The 21557-nt window shown below is 30.9% G+C and overlaps 2 protein-coding genes across 3 annotated transcripts; one reads left to right on the top strand and one right to left on the bottom strand.

The window, feature by feature from the left end:
- LOC109334098 (olee1-like protein) lies at nt 11009-13604 on the top strand. The gene is made up of 2 exons (XM_019569670.1): nt 11009-11216; nt 13020-13604. The coding sequence occupies exons 1-2, from the start codon at nt 11063-11065 to the stop codon at nt 13364-13366; spliced, it is 501 nt and encodes a 166-aa protein (XP_019425215.1). The 5' UTR covers nt 11009-11062; the 3' UTR covers nt 13367-13604.
- Nucleotides 17846-19784, bottom strand: LOC109334039 (dof zinc finger protein DOF1.5-like). 2 transcript variants are annotated; one of them, XM_019569611.1, is made up of 2 exons: nt 19261-19784; nt 17846-18018 (listed from the first exon to the last, which is right to left on the bottom strand). In XM_019569611.1, the coding sequence occupies exons 1-2, from the start codon at nt 19703-19705 to the stop codon at nt 17975-17977; spliced, it is 489 nt and encodes a 162-aa protein (XP_019425156.1). In that variant the 5' UTR covers nt 19706-19784; the 3' UTR covers nt 17846-17974. The 2 variants fall into 2 exon arrangements, with proteins under 2 accessions (XP_019425156.1, XP_019425157.1); XM_019569612.1 differs by having other exon boundaries at nt 17846-18023; nt 19261-19783.

Below are 21557 nucleotides of genomic sequence, written 5' to 3'. Positions count from 1 at the left end.
TGTATTAACATGGAGAATGCCTTGCTGATGGTAGGGATTGGTTCAATCAACATAATCTGAGATCTCACAACAACATATTGTTCGTTCACTCCTGTCAAGAATCTGGCTGTATAATTTTGGTCTTTATAAGTTTTCATTGACTCAATAATTCCACAAGAACATGAGTTTTCACAATTGCAAAATTTTGTGGGCCTAAAATCCTCAATTTCATACCAGATTGTTTTCAGCTGTGTGAAGACATCAGAAACAGATAAGTTTCCTTGACTGAGATGATAAAACTCATGTTGTAATTTTGCTATCCTAAACATATCACCTTGTGAGTACCTTTCTTGTAGACCCTTCCACACTTTTGCGACAATGTTAATCCATAAGATCGATTTCACTAAAGATTCCTCAACAAAGTGTTGAATCCAGGAGAGTATCAATGTATTGCACCCGCATTATGCTCCATACTATGCATCACCTTTAGGAGGTCGAGGTGTGTTTCCATCAATGAATTGCAATTTGTTTTTAGATTCTAAGGTGAGTTTCATGGCTCTTGCCCATTAATGATAATTCTTGTTGTTTAAGGGGGGATTAACCAATATGAGAGAAGGGTTTTCACTTGGATGTAAATAGTAGGGAGTGTTGTGAGGATCAGCGAAAAAACTTTGATTCGCCATGGATTAAGAATGTAGGATTTCTTTGAAGAGGAGATAAACAGAAGGAGAAGAGTGAGTGTAAAAGGACAAGGATGAGGAGAAGAAAGACGAATCAAAGCTTAGAGCTCTAATACCATCTTGATGTTTAAGATGTCATGGAGAGTGAGCGAGAACGAAGAGGAGAAAAGTTAAAATTGACCAAAGGCTATATGTACTTTTATTAATTGTTGAAGAAAGAGTCACATGTCTTCTTTATACAACTAAAACCAAAATAGTAAAACGGGCAAAACTAAAAAACAGAAATAACAACCCAAGAAGTCTAAATGAGGAAAGATGGGCCATAAAACATAAAAGGGGCCCAAAAAATATTATTCTATAACAGAGGAAAAGAAAGCAGAAAAAACAGAAAGCAGAGAAATCAAAATTAGATGTGGCTAAGTCAAGCTCTACTCCTTAGTCATCCTTCAATATTTTACACGACACTCCAAAATCCATTGTCTCAGACAGAGACAAGTTGTTCCTAAGCACATTTTGGAAGGAATTTTTCCGTCCACTAGGAACCAAACTCTATTTTAGCAACATTTATCACCAGGGGCAGATGATTTAGGAGGCATGTGGGGTAGCTGCTCCCTGATTCTTTTAAAAAATGTTTTTTTACCTTTTTATCTTACGAAATATATTTGTTGTCCTACAAAGTACGTTATTCTATTTGACACTTGTTGTGGTTGACCATAAAAATAGTTAATTATTATACTTTTAAATTATAAAAGATGACATAAAAATAGTGATACACTTTTTGGAATAGGAGATGTACTTCCTTTACCTACATCCAAATAATGTCTTTATGGAAATACTATTTGAAATTCACATATTTCTTTAATTTGTAGCTTGATAAATAAACATTGTGCAATTTGTGTGATCATTCTAAAAATTATACATAATGGATCAAACTCTTACACATACAGATGATGATGTTGCCTATAGTAATACGATTTTATTTGAGTTGGTAATGATTTTACACATGGTATTATGTATGTATTCGTAATATATATCCTAGGATACTTATATGTCATTTAATGTTGATAATATATGTATTTTTTGTCCAAAAATTCTATCTTATGAATTTCAATGAGCAACAAAAGATTAGTTTAAAATGTCAATTTCAACATTTTTTCTTGGAGTTTAGTCATTCAAGTTTGAAAATTTCTAAATCATATGTTGTTAGTCATATCATGTTTTATTAAGTTATATGTTTTATCTTGATTATTGTGGTTCATCTACTATATAAATATATTTTCAACAATGAAGACCTCTAAACAAAATTACTTAGTAATATAGAAAATGAATTTCTTGCATACAACATAACGATTTATATGAAAATGAAATAGCTGAATTTTTTTACTCTAGTTTAATTGTAAATAATAATTAAATATTGTTGTCTCTCATATAATTTAGATCAAGATCTGCGATACTCAAATGAAAGTAGTGAATAAAGGCATGGAAGCCTACCTCTATTGTTTTTCCAGTAAACAACTGAAAGATTAGTTCAAGTATCTTATAGAGGACTGGTATAACACTTTGAAGCACTCAACAATAAAGATATCACTGTTTCAAGCTCCCCATGGACTAGTAGCACCTACCATAACAAAGACAACAACGAGTCATGGCATTGTAGACACCATCGATAACACCCTTAAAGAAAGACAACAATTATTACATAGACCGAAGCAAAACCTTTAAAATGCCAACTGTATTGGCAACAAACACTAAATCCTCAATGAAAAACCTTTATGAATTCCTTCAGTGCCTCTATATGGTTGAACCTTTAACAATATTGACAAAATTGATTTGTAAACTATAGGAGTGGATGGGTTAACCAAGTTAGCATTGAGGACACCAAAATTTATTTCACAGAACCCAAAGGCAATTAACTACATTGCAAGAATTGAGATATGTGTTAAAGATGAATATGATTCATTTTTAGATAGTTTTCGGTTATGGTAGTTAGGATTAGTTTTACTTCAAATGGTAGCTTAAGTTTCAAGCAACTACCAATTTTCCTATTGTATAAATTCTTTGCACTTTGCCTTTGTGCATAATTCAATTCCAATAATAAAAGTTCAAATATTTTCTTCTCTTTTTATCTTTCAATTCCCTTTTTTTATTTCTTGCATGGTTGCTAAGAAACTAAGATGGTATCAGAGCAAAGTTATCTATTCCATAATTTTTTTTATCTTTTTTGTTCATGTTATGTATGATAAGAAGAAGTTCTTCCTCTTCATGTTTCTATCACCACTTCTTTTCTCACCATCTTCACAATACATCATGCTCTTTATTAAAGCCTTCTGGATTGTTGGTGTTGGCTTTCTCTATTATTATTTTTCAATTGTAGCTTCAAGATTAAAGAAATATGCAATGCAACAAGCTTTCAAGACCATGATGGACTACATGAGTTCACAAATTAATTTGTTTTACGATGTTGCCTTTTCTTGAATGCTATTATTAGCATGCATTGTCACTATTGTTACTTGGCTTATTTCTGGTCATTGGATACTGAACAATTTACTAGGCATATATATATGCATCACGTTTGTAAGCCATACCTTATAGTTGAAACTCACAAGGAAGAAGCTCTGTAGGAAGTGAAGATCATTAAATGTAAAAAGAAACATTATCAGAAACATTGCTTCCGAGAATCCAAACAAATCATTCAAGGTCCAATGGTGACCAATCTTTAACAAGCTTCAAGCATGGTCATGATTCTCTTTCACCAATTTATGTTCTTCTTTCTTCTCATCAATATGATCTGTCTTTATCATCATCTTTTACAATCTTCATATTTTCCATTTCTCTAAATTCTTCTCAATATTCTTGAGGCAAATATTTTCCATATTATTCTCTTGTTATCTTTGAGCAAAGTTGCTCATATTTTATCTCACTTTTCTCTTGTTATTCTAGAGCAAAATTGCTCATATTTCATCTCACTTTTTTCTTGTTATTCTTGAGCAAAATTGCTCATATTTCATCATGCCAATAAACCAAGATGGTATTCTACTTCAGCATTATTCTTAAAGAAAAGAAACAATCATTCTTTCGACACTTTGGTGGTTCTTCCAAATTGCAGATCCAACTTTTCACGTTTGCTACCTTATAGCCAAGCTGAGAGTTAATGGTATTCATTCTCCAGTTTGAGGGGATATTAAAGATGAAGATGACTTATTTTAGATATTTTTCGGTTATGGTAGTTAAGATTAGTTTTACTTCAAATGGTAGCTTGAGTTTCAAGCAACTACCAATTTTCTTATTGTATAAATTCTTTGCACTTTGCCTTTGTGCATAATTCAATTCCAGCAATAAAAATTCAATTCTTTTCTTCTCTTTTTCTCTTTCAATTCTCTTCTTTTCTTTCTTGCATGGTTGCTAAGAAACTAAGAATATGTACACACGTCTTTCTAGGTCGTCGACCTTGCAACATTCCCCTATAGGCCACGTAGAACCCATTAGATTTGGCTAACTGTAGTTCACTCACAGTATAGAATTCAAAAGGACCTAGCTTTCTCCTGGTTGACATAAGGCACAAAACGCGAAGTCAATCTGGTCCATTAGATGTCCTTAGTTTTCAAGATTTACGGTGCCTTGTGTACTCCTAATTGACAACACAATCAACCAAGAGGGACATTATAAAATTTTAAAAATTAGAAATTATATATGGTTCATACACGTGTTATATATATTAGCCAATATATTGCAACATGAGCCAGAACCAACACCAGCTGCACCAAGGCCAAAGCACATGATGTGCCAAGCTCCAGCATGCCTGATGCGCCAAGGAAGGGTCGTGGCATAAGAGTTGACACAAGTGAAGGTCACACATGCGCCAAGGTTGGCATAGTCAGAAATCAGTTTGTCACGGTCATGCCTGAAGCATGGCAGACACATGAAACTCGGCAAATTTACTTAGGTAGTATACTTTGACCAGAAATTTACCATAGTAGTGTAACTTTTGTACTTATTACAAAAGTGGTGCATTTTTTTGTAAATCGGCAAACCATGGCCGTTTTCCTTTATTTTTTTCTCTTGGACCCACATAAATTGGCAACACTGGTGGAGTTTAATTTTTTTTTAATATTTGCTCATAAATCGTCACTAAAGATGAAGTTTTCCATGTTTTTTTTAATATATTAGGGTTTAGGAATCGTCACTCCAGAATGAGTTTTTCATTGTTTTTAATAAATTAGTGTAAATTGACAATGATGGTGGATGTTTAGTATTTTATTTTTTAATATATATATGTAAATTGGCAATAGAGTAGGAGTTTTATGTTTTTTCTTTGTACGAGTCTTACTTATTATTTCATTTTAGTCCTATATCCCTAACAAGAATAGATTGAGTTCTATGTTTAAATTTTTAGTATAATTTTTGTTTATTCCAACCTATTATTATATTTTGCAACACTAATATTATTAAGAAAAAATATTACAATATTAAAATTTTAATATTATAAATCTGAAACAACTTGAATGACGTCTGTGTGATGAAGTGCCACATGGAGGTGGTTTTCTCTTTCTTGGCGGTTGAACTCTTAATTGTTGTTCATTCCGCTACGAGATTCTCCCTCCACCACGTGTCGCCAATTGTGGCTCCTCATCATCTGAATCATCTTCATCAACATCATCAGTCACAACTTCGTCATCAGTATGTTGTATACCAAAAATGTTTGTAGACATCATAGTAGGACAATAATATTGTTGAGAATCGTATGCCGACAATGGTGTACTTGAAGTAATAGCAAACATTGATGGTAGTGAAATTTGAGAATTTGATGACAAATAATTGTATGAATAATTATAATTTGCGAACCCATACGGTTGTTGTTGTTTTGTTATTGGGGAGTAAGTGATGAAGTATGTCATTGAGAATGACTATCTGCTGGAGTTCGTTGCGGAGAGTCAGTTTCCGGTATATCATAATGATGAGCAGGAGGAGCTTCATCAATGTGGGTAGAGTATGCATTGAGGTATAGTTCAGCCAATGCTCCCATCATTTCATGGCCAGATGAGAAGACGTCACATAAAGATTTTGTGGGCTTTATAAGTGAAGCTGAAGGTCGACTCTGATCACAAATTCTTTTTGCAAAGGTGTACTGAAAAGTTTAGAGAAAATTAGAAGTAAATAAATTGATTAAAGAGAAAGTTTAATTTATAAAAGAAAGTTACCATTCCATCAGAGTGTGCTCTATATCTAGATATGTATCTTCTAGTCCTTTTTAAGTACCACATCATATACTCAGAGTAGTGGTTCAAAGGCAGGGTATTTACGGGTAAACCATCGACCACATAGTTATCACAATTATTCCATATTTGAATCCAGCGATGATGCTTATGTGACCAGTTATAATCAGTTTTGCCACGTAAGTCAACTTTATGAAGTTTTTCACAATTCACTGGATCTTGTGGAATTGGTTGACCAAAACCAAATTGCCTCAAAACCCGATCAGTAGGGTGCCATTCCACAATAGCGAAACAGATTAGTGGCACATGTGACCGGTTTCTCTCTGAAATGTTTGGGTGGAAGGCAGTTGGTAATATGACATCCACCGAAACTGGTAAAAATGTCAATAAAAAAGTTAACATAAAAAATATACAAACAAAATGAAAGTTTGGCTTATTATTCATACATAAAAATATACAAACATAAACAATATATGTTTCTGCATAAAAGATACAAATACAAATATACCTGATCAACGCGCATACGGTCAAACATTGGACGTATGATATGAACATCATGTCAAGGGATGTTGGTGGTGATTAAATGTTGTGACCACCTATTATTAATCATTGTTAGTTAGTAAAAAAATTTGAATCAATTTTATTAATTAAAAATTTACATATAATGATAAAATTAATATATATCTTTTGACCAATGGAAAATATGGTATTGTTGGATCGCGCAGTCTTGGTGCAAGATTTTCAATGCGATCATATGCCCATGATTGAAGGAGTAGTAGACATCCTTCAATCTCTTTTTGATCACTAATTATTGTTGCACGACATAGTCCTCGATAAAGACAAGCCAATACAGTTGAGCCCCAACTGTATTGGAATGTCTCTGTTAAGTCCTCAAGCAAGGGGAGATACATAAGGTGGACTCGGTTACCTGATGTATCTGGCATGAGAAATTTCTCTCCTGATCATTATGAGAATAAATGTTCTAGCGTGTTTTTCTACATTGAATCACTTTTTCTCTACATTGAATCACTATAATATTAGTCAATGAATCAAGAAAAATTTGATAGCTTTTAATGTCATCAAATCACTTTTCTCTGCACTGTCATTAAATAGCTTTAAATCTATGCAACGTCATTCAATGGCTTTCACTATTTTTGTATTAAGGAATCTCTGCATCAAAAAATCTCTGCATTTCACTCACTATTTGTATTGACTCATTCACTCATTGGCTCACCAATTTCACTCACTTACAGTTACATTTTATAGAAAATAAATTTTACAATGTTATATGTTAGAGTATATATGTTATTTATAAGAAGTTATAGTATATATGTTATTTATAATAAGTTATAGCATATATGTTTTATGTTATTAGTTATAGTATATATGTTATATGTTATAATATATATATTTTACATGTTATATACCTCTTGTTATAGTATATATGTTATATGTTATATTTTATAGTAATTCACACTCATGTTTTTTCTCATTGAAGTAATTCACATATTAATATAATCGCATAATAAAAATAAAGATGATAAAATAAACTACTCATTATTGAAAGGTTGTGTAAAACTCTCACTAAGTTTTCTAGACCGTAATGGACATGTCTTCCTATTATACCCCTCACTTATACACCATCCACATTTTTTAATTTGTTGAACATGAACTTCATCCATCTTATTATGAATGTGTGTAGTCTTCGGTCTTCCACTTCTTTTCCCTCGTATAAGTGGATTGAGAATGAATATTGGACCTGAATAAGGGGGTCAATATTCTTCATTGCCAATCGGTTGAAACTCACATCGATATACGTTAAGAAGATTATCCAACCGTAAATTGGTGAGATAAATTGACCACAATCTAAAGCCAATGAAGCGCATGTTGCGATTGCATGAGAACATGGAAATCTTAATAATTGAAATTCCCCACAATCACACCAACTGTTGACTAGTTTAACAGTGTAAAGCCTCACTTGGCGACCACCAAATCTGGATACAACTTCAACCTCAGAGACTCCGGTCTCCCATGAAAAAGTACGAACTAGTTGACAAATAGATTGTCGCTGATTTTCTTTAATCACTTTTGTCAACTCTTTGCAATATATATGTCCTGCCCTAATCATGTTAGAAGCTTCATTCCGATGTTGAATGAACCATTTATTTAGCTTGTAGTATGTTGCTCTCACTAGGGCTGTGATAGGAAGAGCTCTAAATCCTTTCAGAACACCATTAATGCATTCTGCAAGATTCGTGGTCATGTGGCCAAAACATCTACCTTCGTCGTATGTTTGACTCCACTTTTCTTTTAGAATCTGGTCCAACCATGCACCAGCCCTCAAATGTTTTTGTCGCAATAAATTCAGCATCCGCTCAAATCGTGGTCACATCAACTCATAACCTACAAATTAAATATAAAATTATATCAATTCAGAACATAAAAAACATTTACAAATTTCAAATAAAATTAATACATACCCATTTGTACAACTTTGCCTTTAAGATCCGAATCTCGGAATTCTTTATTGAAATTACTAGCAAGATCCCTATCTGATATGATACATAGGTTTGGTTGAGGGGTAACATAAGTCTTAAGATTGTAAAAGAATCACTCCTAAGCTTCTTTCGTCTCTCCTTCAACAATGGCAAAGGCATCTGGAAATACCCGTCTGTTTCCATCTTGTGAACTCGCTATAAGTAATGTTCCAATATATTTCCCAGTTAAAAATATTCCATCCACTTGTATAATTGGTTTGCGATATGCAAACCCATCAATGCATGGTTTGAAAGCCCAAAATACTCTATCCAGAATAAATAGACTAGGGTCTTCCATGCCATGTGAAATATGCTCATGCGATTGATATTTCACAATCATACCGGGAGAAAAATATTGTAGGACATTCATCCAACATGTTAACTCATTGTATGATCCTTCCCAATGTCATTTGTTTTGCCGTCCACGCCTTTCTATATGTCACTGTATAACCAAATCGACTAACAACCTCCTTTACCAGTGCCTTAACTGGTATACTTGGATATGCAAATACTGAATTAACAATAAGGTCTGCAATGAATGATGAATTTAATTTGCTATGATCTTGAGAAACCAACATAGATACACAACTGTGTGTTCCATTAATTTTTTTAATCTCCCAATTGTCGCGCTTAACATTAAAAGAAGTGTGAATTCGCCACTCACATCCGGCACCAAAATGTGTACATTTCCTAACATATCTATCTGGTCTAGACTCATCAACAACATAATCAAATGAATTTTTAATATGAAATTCTCTAATAGCATTTATTGTGGCTTCTTTAGATTCAAATTGTATCCCAACAAACAAGTCATTGTTATTATTGTCCATTAAACCAGTTGTATGACCAAAATCACGACCAACTTCCGAATTTGTGTTACAAAAAAATGATTATGAGGTATTATATATCATCCTACAAGATGAACCAACATCCAATTCGACATCCTCCTCATCACTACATATTTCAATGTCTTCTTCATCACTAAAGTCACTAACAATATCTTTTAGAATAGCCATCTACATTTAAAAAAATAAGAATATTACAAAAAATTAACAACTAAATATAACTAAGTTAAAAACAATAGGATAAAATATAATAGATCCAAGTGATAATACTAACCTACAATGAAGTAACAATATGGAAGAAGTGAATAGCAAATGAAAAAATAATATTGCCTTTCAATTACAAGTTTCAACAATAGAGAGAAAGAGTGCACTTCATGAACAAGTTTTAGAAAATGTGATTTTAGGTGAACACATGATAGGGTTTAAATAGAAGTAAAAAAGTAGAATTGATAACCAAGTTGACGATTCTGGAGGGACAAAAAAAATTAAAAAGAAAAACTCCCACTGCACAGCCGATTCTGGAGTGAGATAAAAAAATTAAAAACCAAAACCTCCAATTGCATAGCCGATTCTCAATAGCAGAAAAAAAATTAAAAATCCAAAAACTTCATTCCTAGTGCACGATTTTGATTATGTATTAAAAAAATAAAAAATCAAAAACTCCATCCTAGTGCACGATTTCTATATAAATTGATTAAAAAAAACTCCTTTTGGGTTGCCGATTTTGGTGGGACCAAGAGAAGAAAAAATGTAAAACGCCTATGCAATAGCTGATTTCAAAAAATTTACACTACTCTAGTAATTAATAGAAAAGTTACACTAGTGTGGTAATTTAAAAGTCAAAGTATACCTACTGAATAAATTTGCCCATGAAACTCGGCCAGAACCATATTTGGCTTGGCCACAAGTCCGACCAAAAATTGACTTGGCTCGACCATGAGCCTAGCTTAAGGCAAGCTTGGTAGGGCCAAGGTGCTAGAACCTGACACATAGGCAAGGCCAAATCTAAGCCATTTAGATAACTTGTGATAGAAGTTATTTAGAATCTCATCATTGTATAGATATTTTGGGTTAATTAGTTATTTGGGGTTGTCTTTGTATTCATTCCAAGTTGTAATCTCTATTACTCTCATATTAAATAAACTTCATCATTTATTCATTCATTTCACTTCTTCTTTGTCTTTTCGGTTGAACCTTGCACAACTTTTACTATTCATTTTTCTTTTCTGTTATGTTACGATGAGGTTGTTGTTTAATGATTATGACATGTTCAAATCTTGAAAATAACTTCTCCACTTATTGAAGTCAGACTATGTATATCTATCTTACACAAACTCCACTAAGTGAGAACCTCATTTTCAGAGCCCCTTTTATTTAAGTGTTACGGAGTGCTTAGTATTATGCATTGAGGTGAGTGCACCTGTTCATACTTTTCTTATCCGGTTGGTTATCATGACTAATAAAATATCAACTTTCTCTCTCGTTCTGATTCCTTCAACATTGCAATCTAAAAAACAAGTTTTGGGTATTAACAAAGGCACATGAGCTTATGATGTGGAGTCAATAATGAAAAAGGTTAATTAATTAAGAGGGAATGACAGTAAAAAGCGGGTCAAAGCAACAATTCCAACCATAAACAAAACAAGGGAAAAATAAGAACCTCACACAATAAACAACACCACAAAAACAACTAGACACATTTCTATTATAAAACACAATGCTTCTTACTTGCATATAGTGATCCTCCTCTGAATCAAATTTTCACCCAGACCAACATTAATATATCAAACACAAGCTAGATTCATACAATGGCAAAGTCTACTATTATTCTTGTCTCTGCCCTTTGTTTCTTAAGCTTATTTGATTCGGCTTATTGCAAGGATCGGTTCTTTGTTGAGGGCTTAGTTTACTGTGACACATGCCGCATTCAATTCATTACCAAGTTGACCGAGTTTCTGGAAGGTACATGCTTCATACATAAGTCAGTTGCTAAATATATAAACACTCTTTTCCTATTTCAAACACAGAAATTTGCATATTACTTTTATACTATTATCACATAATACATACTAATAATATCATTCTTAACATTTCGTTCATATAGTGGTAATTGGTTATTATCTTTAATTATCATGTCTATCACCACGTACTTACATACTAGTTAGTAGTTACCAATATGTAAATATAGTGTATGAAATTTATTGTGAAATATTTTAAAAGAGAGAATCAAAGATAGCTAAAAAAACATGTTTGCACATTTCAATACAGAATCATTTTTTAAAGAGAAAAATATGTATGTAAGAGTTTTTGACATTGTCACTTCATTATTCATCATTCATTTTTTATCATCATTGACTTTTAAATATAAATATTACAAATGAATAATTGATGATATATTGACTATGTATAAATTTTTACACTAACCATATATATATATTATTACCTCTTTTTTAAAAGTATTTTTCATCATACTTAAAATACTACCTAATATTATACATGGAAAGAGAGTTTTAGCCAATTACCACCCATTACAATCCTATATGACCGGAACATGATTGAATCATGAATATTTTGTGCTCCTAGACCAAAAAATCAAATGAAGTTATATATCTCAGAATTAAAAAGAAAATACATCACAGCTGGGTGAAATGTGAGATCAACATGAATATTAACTAATTTTTTTTTACCTAATATTCTATTTTCTTTGAGCAAACAAAGAATAATATAGATAGCATAAGGACTGATAAATGTTATACAAAGGAAGGACACAATAAGAAAGATAAAATTATCCCTAAAGATTACAAGACCAATCCCTGTAACAACACCAAGAGTCATCTCTACAAGTCTGCATGAGATAGGTTGTAGTTTCTTCTTACAGTTATATGATTCAGTAATGTAGCCTATGTACTACCTACTAGGTTGGGTATAGCCCATATCATATACTAGTTTCCATAAGAAAAGTCTCTGTAATAATAATGTAAAAATGGTCAAACTCATCAATGAAGAGTTTAGAATAACGAAATTTTAGTTGCTGCCCCTCCATCCAGTTATGGTGCCATAAACCACTCCTTTCCATGCATCCAATTAGAACCCACCTTTATTAAGTCTTTCCACCAATAAGAGGCATTTTCCCAGCACAGTAGAGCATTTCTAACTAGCTATAAGTATCATCCGCATATTGTAGATTAGACACCTCCACATATCCCTTCCAGCCTTATAGCCCTAGAAAAGATCCACATTCATGGCTGCTCTAATTACTCTAGGAAAACCGTCAACAACTGAAGTTTGTTTGTGAGTTGGTTTTTGGAGAGTAATAGAAAGAAAGAAAAATGTTTGAAAGCCATAAAATATACATGTCTTTCAAGTTTTTATGTTTTCTTCCTTCCATTCTAAAATTTAACTCGCAGAAAATCCTAGATAAATAGGAATAGAGCCACCGAATCTCCTTAACGGGTACCTTTCCAAACTGAAAACTCCTTACTTGGACTACCATTGATGATGACTGACATCATACAAGAAGAAAGGCATTCTCTAATCCACTTACACCTTAAACTCGGAAAATCAAACCTATGAAGCAAGTATTCCAACGTATCCCAGCTAACCGTGACATATGTTTTTTCAACGTTAACTTAATAGGCTACATGTCAATCACCCATACTTTTGTACAATTATCATTGTAAAGTCCCACTCTTTTTTATAAGTAAAAGTTCCACTTATATGATTGATTAAGAATGTGAATTGACAATGTGCAACCACACAATGTAGGTGCAACCGTACGCATGGAATGCAAAGAAGAAAATGGTGGGAAAGTAACATTCAGCAAAGACGCAGTGACAGATTCATCAGGTTCCTACAAAGTGGAGGTGGATGGAGACCATGAAGAAGATATATGTGAGGTTAAGCTAATAAAGAGTCCAAGACCTGATTGCTCAGAAATAGACACAGAGTTTCATCTTGAACAATCTGCAAAAGTTAGCATCACAAAGAACAATGGAATTGTGTCTAATGTCCAAAGTGCTAACCCTCTTGGTTTCCTTAGGAAGAAGCGTCTTCCTGCTTGTGCTGAGGTGCTCAAGGACCTTGGTGTTGATGATGATGGAACACCCATTTAAAGAAATTTATGTGATATTTGTACAACTCAATCTAGAATCATTATACTTTATGAAGTCTAAAGTTATTGTCAGAGTTGTTAGTAGAACACTAAGAAAGAAGATAGAAATCATTCAAGAGATATGGAAACTCTTAACATAAAGGAGGGTTGAATATCTTTTTATTTCCCCCTAAAATATTATTGTTGGAATGTGTTACAATTTTGGATAGAAATTTGTAGCATGTAGCAAGCAAAAATAATTCTTAGGTTGTATCTAGAGTTTTTAGCTAGTTATGATAATTCTTGGGTACTCTGTAGTTTGATGAAACATCTATAAAAATACTACCATTTCAAGAAGCTTATATAAGTAGGTATCATCCCATGCAATGTAACGTAGAATCTTTTTAAAAAAGAGGGTGGTGAGTGCAATTAAACTTAATTTTAGGTAATGTTGGTGTAATATTTTCTTATAAAAAATAACTAAGCGACATCTTTATCAAAATAAATGATGGTTCATAAGTAACCATAAATTTAAACTCAATGTCAATAAATTTTATTTATCTTCAATACTTAAATTAGTTGTTGTTAATGATATAAGGCTAAAGCTAAGAAATGATTTAAACTAAACAATTGCACATAAATCACCATTTTGTTATCAAATTAAAAATTGGTATTTTAGATAAAAATAACTAGTACTATTATAAATGACATAGGAAACGTGTATTTTTATATTAATAAAATATTTAAACTTAAATTATTACTCAAATATTTCTTATTTTGTAGGACCAATACATCTTTAAAATGGTTAAAATAACAATTCAATTTTCCATGTCTTTTGTTGGAGTACAATGGGAGAGAAAGAAATTATTGTTTTTTGTACTATCAATAGTATCTTTTCGCTTTTTTGAAAAGAAACTAACCCCTTTCGACTGAGGTGTATGACTGTTTCTCCCAACAAGTGTTGTTGTTTAGTATAAAGAAAGTTGAATTTCAATTTTTCCATTAAGTTGTAAGAAATGACTATTGTCATATTTAATAACATAATATGTGTTAAAACTTATTTCATTTGTATTCCCCATATGACAGGTGACACACAATATAAAGGACAACAATGATATATGAAATCATAAAAAAAAAAACTCATTTTGGTCTAACAAAATGCAACAATAATTATAAGGAGTTGATGCTTAAATACACAGAGCAAAAGTGAATTTATAATTAAATTATATCTACAAATTTAAAAATGGTATATTTATCATAACTATTGTATTATTAATTAAGTAAGAGTAAATTATATTGACAATCTTTAGAGCTTAATTTAATTATTATACTCATCATCATTTTTTATTTAAAAGATTACACTTACTTTTTTATAGGCATAGTGAGTATAATGCATGTTTATATAAATTAAAGATGATGTGTGTAAGTGCAAAAATGGGAATAGAGATTATGTAGCTTCATTAAATTTGAGGGGTGAATATTAGTGTAATTTACTATATATTAAAATTGATTTATCCTATAATATTAGGTGAGGTTCGATCCTCGTCCATTGCAATACCAAACTTTTGTTCACGGGAGAGAAAGAAGAATTACATCACAATATCATATTTTTGGCTCAATAAACATCAAATGCCTCATATGTAATTATGTGTGTTTTCTGGTATAGAATTTTGTTTGTTTTTGCAATACCACGTCCTAGGCTTGGTGGTTTGATATCATGAACATTGATTCTTATAGTGAAAACTCTCCATTTCATTTTCTAATAAGAATTTAGAAGATAAGACAATTGTTTAATTCCAAAACCTAAGAATGATATTACAGATAAGCCCATTCCAAATAATACTTTTGAATTATACTTTTCAATTATAGCAATTAAACACACGTGTGTTTCATCATTAGTTTGAACTTTGAAGTTTGATTAATTTGTAGTATATGTCTAGTGTCTCCCATCACGTATGATGTGGCAAAAAGGCAAAAATGAAGGAATATTCTTCTCAATAATATGTGCTAGCTGTGAACCTAAACAATTTATTAGGATGTCAATAAAGTTCTTCCTTAAAAAATATTTTCTCCTCAATCAATATAATATATGTTGGTAGAGTTGTACAATATAAACTTTGGAAACTTATACTTGAAACCTTTTATTAAGGTTAAACATTCTCAATTGAGCTGATCTAAACAATCATTCATAGGTATCCATCATCATCCATAGGTTTTCCCTTACTCAGCATAATATATGGAGTAGATTTTTGAAATTATTATTGGAGTAAATGGATTCTGTATATAGTATATAAATCATCAAATTGTTTATTTTATTATTGAATTTGAAAATATTTATTTAATATTTGATTAGTTGGTATTGTAGACTAATTGGCCGGCCTCTAGAACCACTTGCGTCTACTTGTAATTTGTTACAACTTGCAACAACTAGAATAATAAGAATAAGGAGGGTAATTTATATATATATATATATATATTTTGTTAGTGTAAAGATTTTATACATATTCAATATATTATTCATTTGTAATATTTTTGAGGAGTCAATAATGATTAAATATGAATAGTAAATGATGCAGTGATATTATATAAAACTCATAAGGTAATGTATACATTTTTTTTTTTAATTTCTCCTGAATAAGTTAGACAGTTTTTTTTAATATGCACAAAGGGTTTGTTTCGCCGTAATGGAAGATTGATCTCTTTTAAGCGTGAAGATCACTAAAGTGTGCTTTTGCTTCTATTAATAAAGTTGTTTTCATACACAATATGAAAAAGTCGAATCCTTAAGATGATGTTTAAGAAACTCAATTACTCAACTATTTATTATTTTTGTTTGTTGATAGTTAGAGACTTGTTTTGCTGCATATCTAGTCAATCACCTTAATCATGAGAAGCAGTGTTTTTTTATTTTTATTTTTGTGTATCTCACTTGAAAACATGACTTATATGGGGAATATATAAGTGTTAAAAAATTATATTAGAGATCACATTCTCGTGAATTTGAAAAAGTAAGTTCTTAGGTGGAAATGTTAAATTACATAAGAATGTCAAATTGAGCATGCAAGGACTTATGTGTATGCGTCTTCTATTCTATTAATTATCTTTGTATCGAAAGACGATATAATATTATATTATAAATTAAGTATTATTCTATAAAAAAATTCTAATCATTCCACTTATAAATTTTTTGATTTCATTAATTTCTTCTACTACGAATTTGACTAACCTCTAAATAATATTTTAAATTGGGTCACTTTTATACTTATGTTGTGTTTACTATAATTATTATAAGAAAATATGGTCATAATCACAATTATATGTAGTTATTTAGAGTCCTAAAACATTAATATTGTGTTAATAATTACAATTGTGGAATATAATTTAAATCATACATTATAACAAAAAATAAAAGTGAAATTTACTCATGCTTCACTCTCTCAAGTATTATATGTGTAGAAATGTGTTCGAAATTCTTCCAGCTACAAAACATCTCCTTGAGGAAATACTAAAATATATTATACATGTAAATAAAATTAGATTTTAAATGATGAATAATATTTTTTTCCTATTTTTATAAATAAAACCTAACGTTAACTTTGTCAAAAAAAATAGAAACCGTGAGAGTAAAAGAAAATTGAAAGTTGAGAGTAGCAAAATTCAAAAGTAGGTACTGTGAATCAAACACGATTATTAAGATAGATGACTAAAAGTTATAAAATTCTAAATTAAATAGTAATGAAATTTTTTTAATGTTAGATTGTTTTAAGAACACATCTTCTATTTTCATTGTTTACTATTATTGATTATTATGAAAGTGATTTCGTGGTTTTGTTGCCCTCATTGTTTTCAATTATTTCTTCTTAGTCGTTTTCACTAATTCCTATACAAATCATTGGAAATAAAGGGAAATATATTGAAATCACTATATTAAGATTATAATTAACCAAAAGTAAAATCAAAATATAAGGTTATTATTATAATTATCAATTATAATAAGTTATAAAACAGTAAATGATATCTTAGATTAAATAGGCCCTTAAAGATTTCACGAGGAAGTTTAACAAATAGTACAATCATTTTTTTACTTATTACATTCAAACAAATAATCCCCTTTTCCCACTCAAAGCTTAATGTTATAGTGTTCCCTTTTGCAACGTTTTGTCTCTCTTTAGTCCATTGACCATTTCATCTATATCTTTATACATAAATGCATCCATTGGTATAGCTTTTATGGAACGCAACCATTCAATAAAACAGCTAATGAGTAAACCACTTGATTTAATTATATGCAATCTATTCAAGGCTATATAATTATTTTAGTATAACTGAAAGTATCTTTTTATTTTATGGATAATTAATTAATATTTTTTATCATTTCCAACAAATATTGTTTACAGAAGTCAATCTCTAACCATTTAATTTTTTGGGATGTATGACTTCTACTATTAAATCAACACCTTATTAATATTTCCTACTATATATTAACCTGATAAAAAAAGAGCTAACATAAATGAACAGTGACGCCTCCACAAAATTGAACATTATATCGCATGATTTGCTTGTGTACTTTTTCTCGATGTTCACATCTTTATCTTAATATATACACATATAATTCCTACTCTGTTGTTGTTCAAGCCTTCGTGAATGAAAGTGGGGAATTTATTGACCTTGATGCTGAGCTGCACAAACAAACATATATTGGACTATGTCATAGGTATAAATATTAAAATACATGCCCAAGATTATCCCTTCAAAACTCAATTCCATAAATAATAATATGCAATAATTGGTAGTTGAGAAAGCAATAATTCAGATCATAGACATACAACTGCAATTAGCGATCTAATTTCAGTTTTTCCTAAACAATTCTTTTCACGTGAATAGAAAAAGTGGGTTGGTATATTTTTTTATTTATTGGAAAGGGATATTTGTTTTAGAAAATTGGAAAGTGGGTTGATATATAGTTGATTTTGCAATAAATTTTTACCTTTTCATGATTCTGATAGAAAGACAATTGTTTTAGTAAGTAATGAATTTAGCCTCTTTTTTTTGGTACATTGCAAAACGAAAAAAAAAACACTAATATATTAGGGATATATCTATTTATTTGATTTCTCCTGCATCTCTTGGATATGTTTTAGTAGTAGATTATTTTTTATAAATACGTTTTTAGTCATAGTTAATGACTATCTTTTCTTTCATTTAATTTTTTTTAAACAACATGCTCCACTAATGATATATTTAGGAGTTTTAGAAGGTAAGAAGTTAATGTTTATTATATCTCCAGCCTAATTTGAAGGGAACGAATTTTGAAGGGGGGAGTCTTATTTTACTTAAACTGATAATACCAATTACTGAAATATTACATTATAATAAAAAATAACATTTTCTTAATTGATACTATTTTGTGACAGGATCGTAGATTGTGCAATATTACTCTTACATTTTATTTAGATTTTATGTTCTTTTCATGTAAATATGCATATAAGTTTACTAATTCTAATGTATTTAAGTTTTTTCAATAATGTTTTATATTTGAGATAGAAGTTTTCATAAACAAAAATATAAAAGTAAAAGGCTATTTTTTAGCCTCCCAACTAATACTGAAATATGAGAATAAATTTTTATTTTATTTTATTGGAAAATAGTATTACCATATTTATTAGTACTCAATTTTTTTTTGGTAAGGATTAAGATCACATGCATATATGTTTTGTGTTCCAAATTAAATAATTTTTTTATTTTTTTTAAAATAAAAATTAATATTTTAATATTATTTTATAAAATTTTATTTATTTAGGATGTGGAAATATGAAAATTCTAGTGCAAATGATCAAATAAGTAAAAAAAACTCATATTTTTGCTCATATACAGAAAAGAACAAAACAAAGAGAGCAACATTACAAGGTTAACCACCTGAGCTCATCCTCAACCGCTTGGCCGTAAACGGCTGCCGGAAATCACTCGCAACTTCCCACTCATCCAAAACCAACCCAAACTTGTTGTCATCATTTGATGTTTCATAGAGACAACCTTCCCGGAATCCACCATGACACGGTGGCTTCGCCTTCCGCCGCCCGGCACCAACCGGCACGTTGCGGAGGGCCCCACCTGCCGTCCAGTACCTCTGGCAGCCCTTACAGAAATGCCTTGGCTGATTAACGTTGTAGTTGTTGAAGTAACAGAACTTTGTTTCCATGCTCTTGCATCTTGGGCAAGCTATTATCTTCTCTGGTTTCTTTTCCACTGTTTCATCTTCTTTTCCTTTTTGCCTCTCCTTTACTTCTTCTTCACTATATTTAATCGTTGTGCCAAACAGCTTAATCCCTTGAATCTCTTGGCCTTTTTGTACTTTAGCCATCTCACAAAGAAAGAGGAGAGAATTGTTCTTAATGGAGAAGGTTTCTATTAGGGTTGAGGAGGAAAAAATATTACGGAAGTACTTTCATATATAGGGTATAAGGCAAAAAGTGCTTAAACATGGTAGGCAATAATGAAGGTTTTAAATTGTATTTTGCAAAATTCTAATTATTATTATAATACTGTGGTTTTCTGAATCTTCACAACAATATTACTACTCCAATTGTGGTTATATTGCCCACATTTTTTCTCTAAATTTTCATAATTAGGATAAATACAACCAACCAAAATCATGTTTGTAACTATAGTTTAAATTTAAACTATACGTTACAATGATTAGCCACCTCATATAAAAAAAATCCAACCAAGGCATAGTTGATAAATGAGTAGCTATTGTAGCAATGATGTTTGAATTTTGAAATTTGTTTTGTGCCTTAGGTATGAAACAAAATTGTTGTTAAAGAAAATCATTGCAATAATATTAATATCTTAAAAGAAATTAATATTCAAATATTAGTTGCTTATAGTCCCATGTACAAAAAAAAAGAACTCCCATGTGGCACACAGCATAAACTAAACTAGGTGGAGTATAAAGTGATTTGCCAAAACTAAAGAAAAAATGGAAAGGAGGAAAGTGGAAAGCATTTGAGAGTCTAGAGGTACTGCTAGAAAAACCTATTGACTAGGGAGCTAGAAATATTCTTCCAAAATTTGTACCACTTCATATATTACATATTTTTTATTGATTAAAAAAGTAAAAATAAATTTAATATATATAATATATTTTTTGTATTTTCTAACAAATAAAAATAAAGGAACAAGTGATATGATACACATTTTCAGAAATAAGATGGTTTCTAAGGATTATAATCACATTAGTGCACGTCAGCATCATGCAGTGCTAAAATGTCTACAACGTGGGCCCAATCCAGATAGGTTGCTTGCAAAGTGTCAAAAGGTTGAAGAAAGGGAATGCATGCACTTCCTTCATAAATGTACAAAAGAAAGAAGAAACTTTATCTGTTTGAAATTTTATTTTTATATTCTAATTTCAAAAGTAGTATCAACTTAGTTTTTGGAATAAATTATTATCATAATAGTCTCTCCAATATTATATTATCGATTTATCAGAATTATTGTTGCGCTAAGATTAAACCTATAGCAAACTAGTTCAAAAATGTAGCTTAATGGATTAAAATTTTAAAAAGCATTTATAATTTCTAGACTTTAAAGTGTTCCATCCCTTTTGTGATTTGGTATGCCTCCAAATAAGTGGTGTGAGCTTCACCTTTTGTAGCTTTTGAAAAGGCATAAAAGTACGTAGATGGGTCACATTTAGATTAAAGCATCATGTTATTTTCAGTGGATATATATTGATCGTTAAAGTTGCATGCTGCTAATGGCATTTAGTATTAGACTTTTCGAACCAAAGCCAACTTTCCAGGTTCTGATGGATTTGTTGCTAATTTTTTTGTAGCTCCCTTTTCCGTCAAATTAAAATTTAGGCTGTGGGTCAAGTTATCTTTACGCAACACTTTAATATTTGATGCTATTCCTTTGCTAAAGGAATATTTATTATATACTGAAAAATGAAGTTGTTTCCGACTCATACTTTGTGTATAGGCCAAAACTAATATGCGAACCACATGTTAGTTCGTTTGAAAGCGAACTGCTTTATTGCAGTTGGATGAAAAAAATTGGTTACCGGTTACCAGTTACTGTTTGTGCACATTTTACAAGTCATGGTGTCATTATACGATTTCAGTGTAGAAGTTGTGATGGTGTAATAGAACTTCTGGTGAAAGTTAATTCGGTTTAAGTGAATACAACTTCAATGTAGAAGTCATGATGAC

The sequence above is a fragment of the Lupinus angustifolius genome, chromosome LG19 (assembly GCF_001865875.1).
Source record: "Lupinus angustifolius cultivar Tanjil chromosome LG19, LupAngTanjil_v1.0, whole genome shotgun sequence".
Taxonomy (NCBI): domain Eukaryota; kingdom Viridiplantae; phylum Streptophyta; class Magnoliopsida; order Fabales; family Fabaceae; genus Lupinus; species Lupinus angustifolius.
The sequence above is the reverse complement of the archived record's forward strand: the minus strand, read 5'-3'. Positions and strand labels throughout refer to the sequence as shown.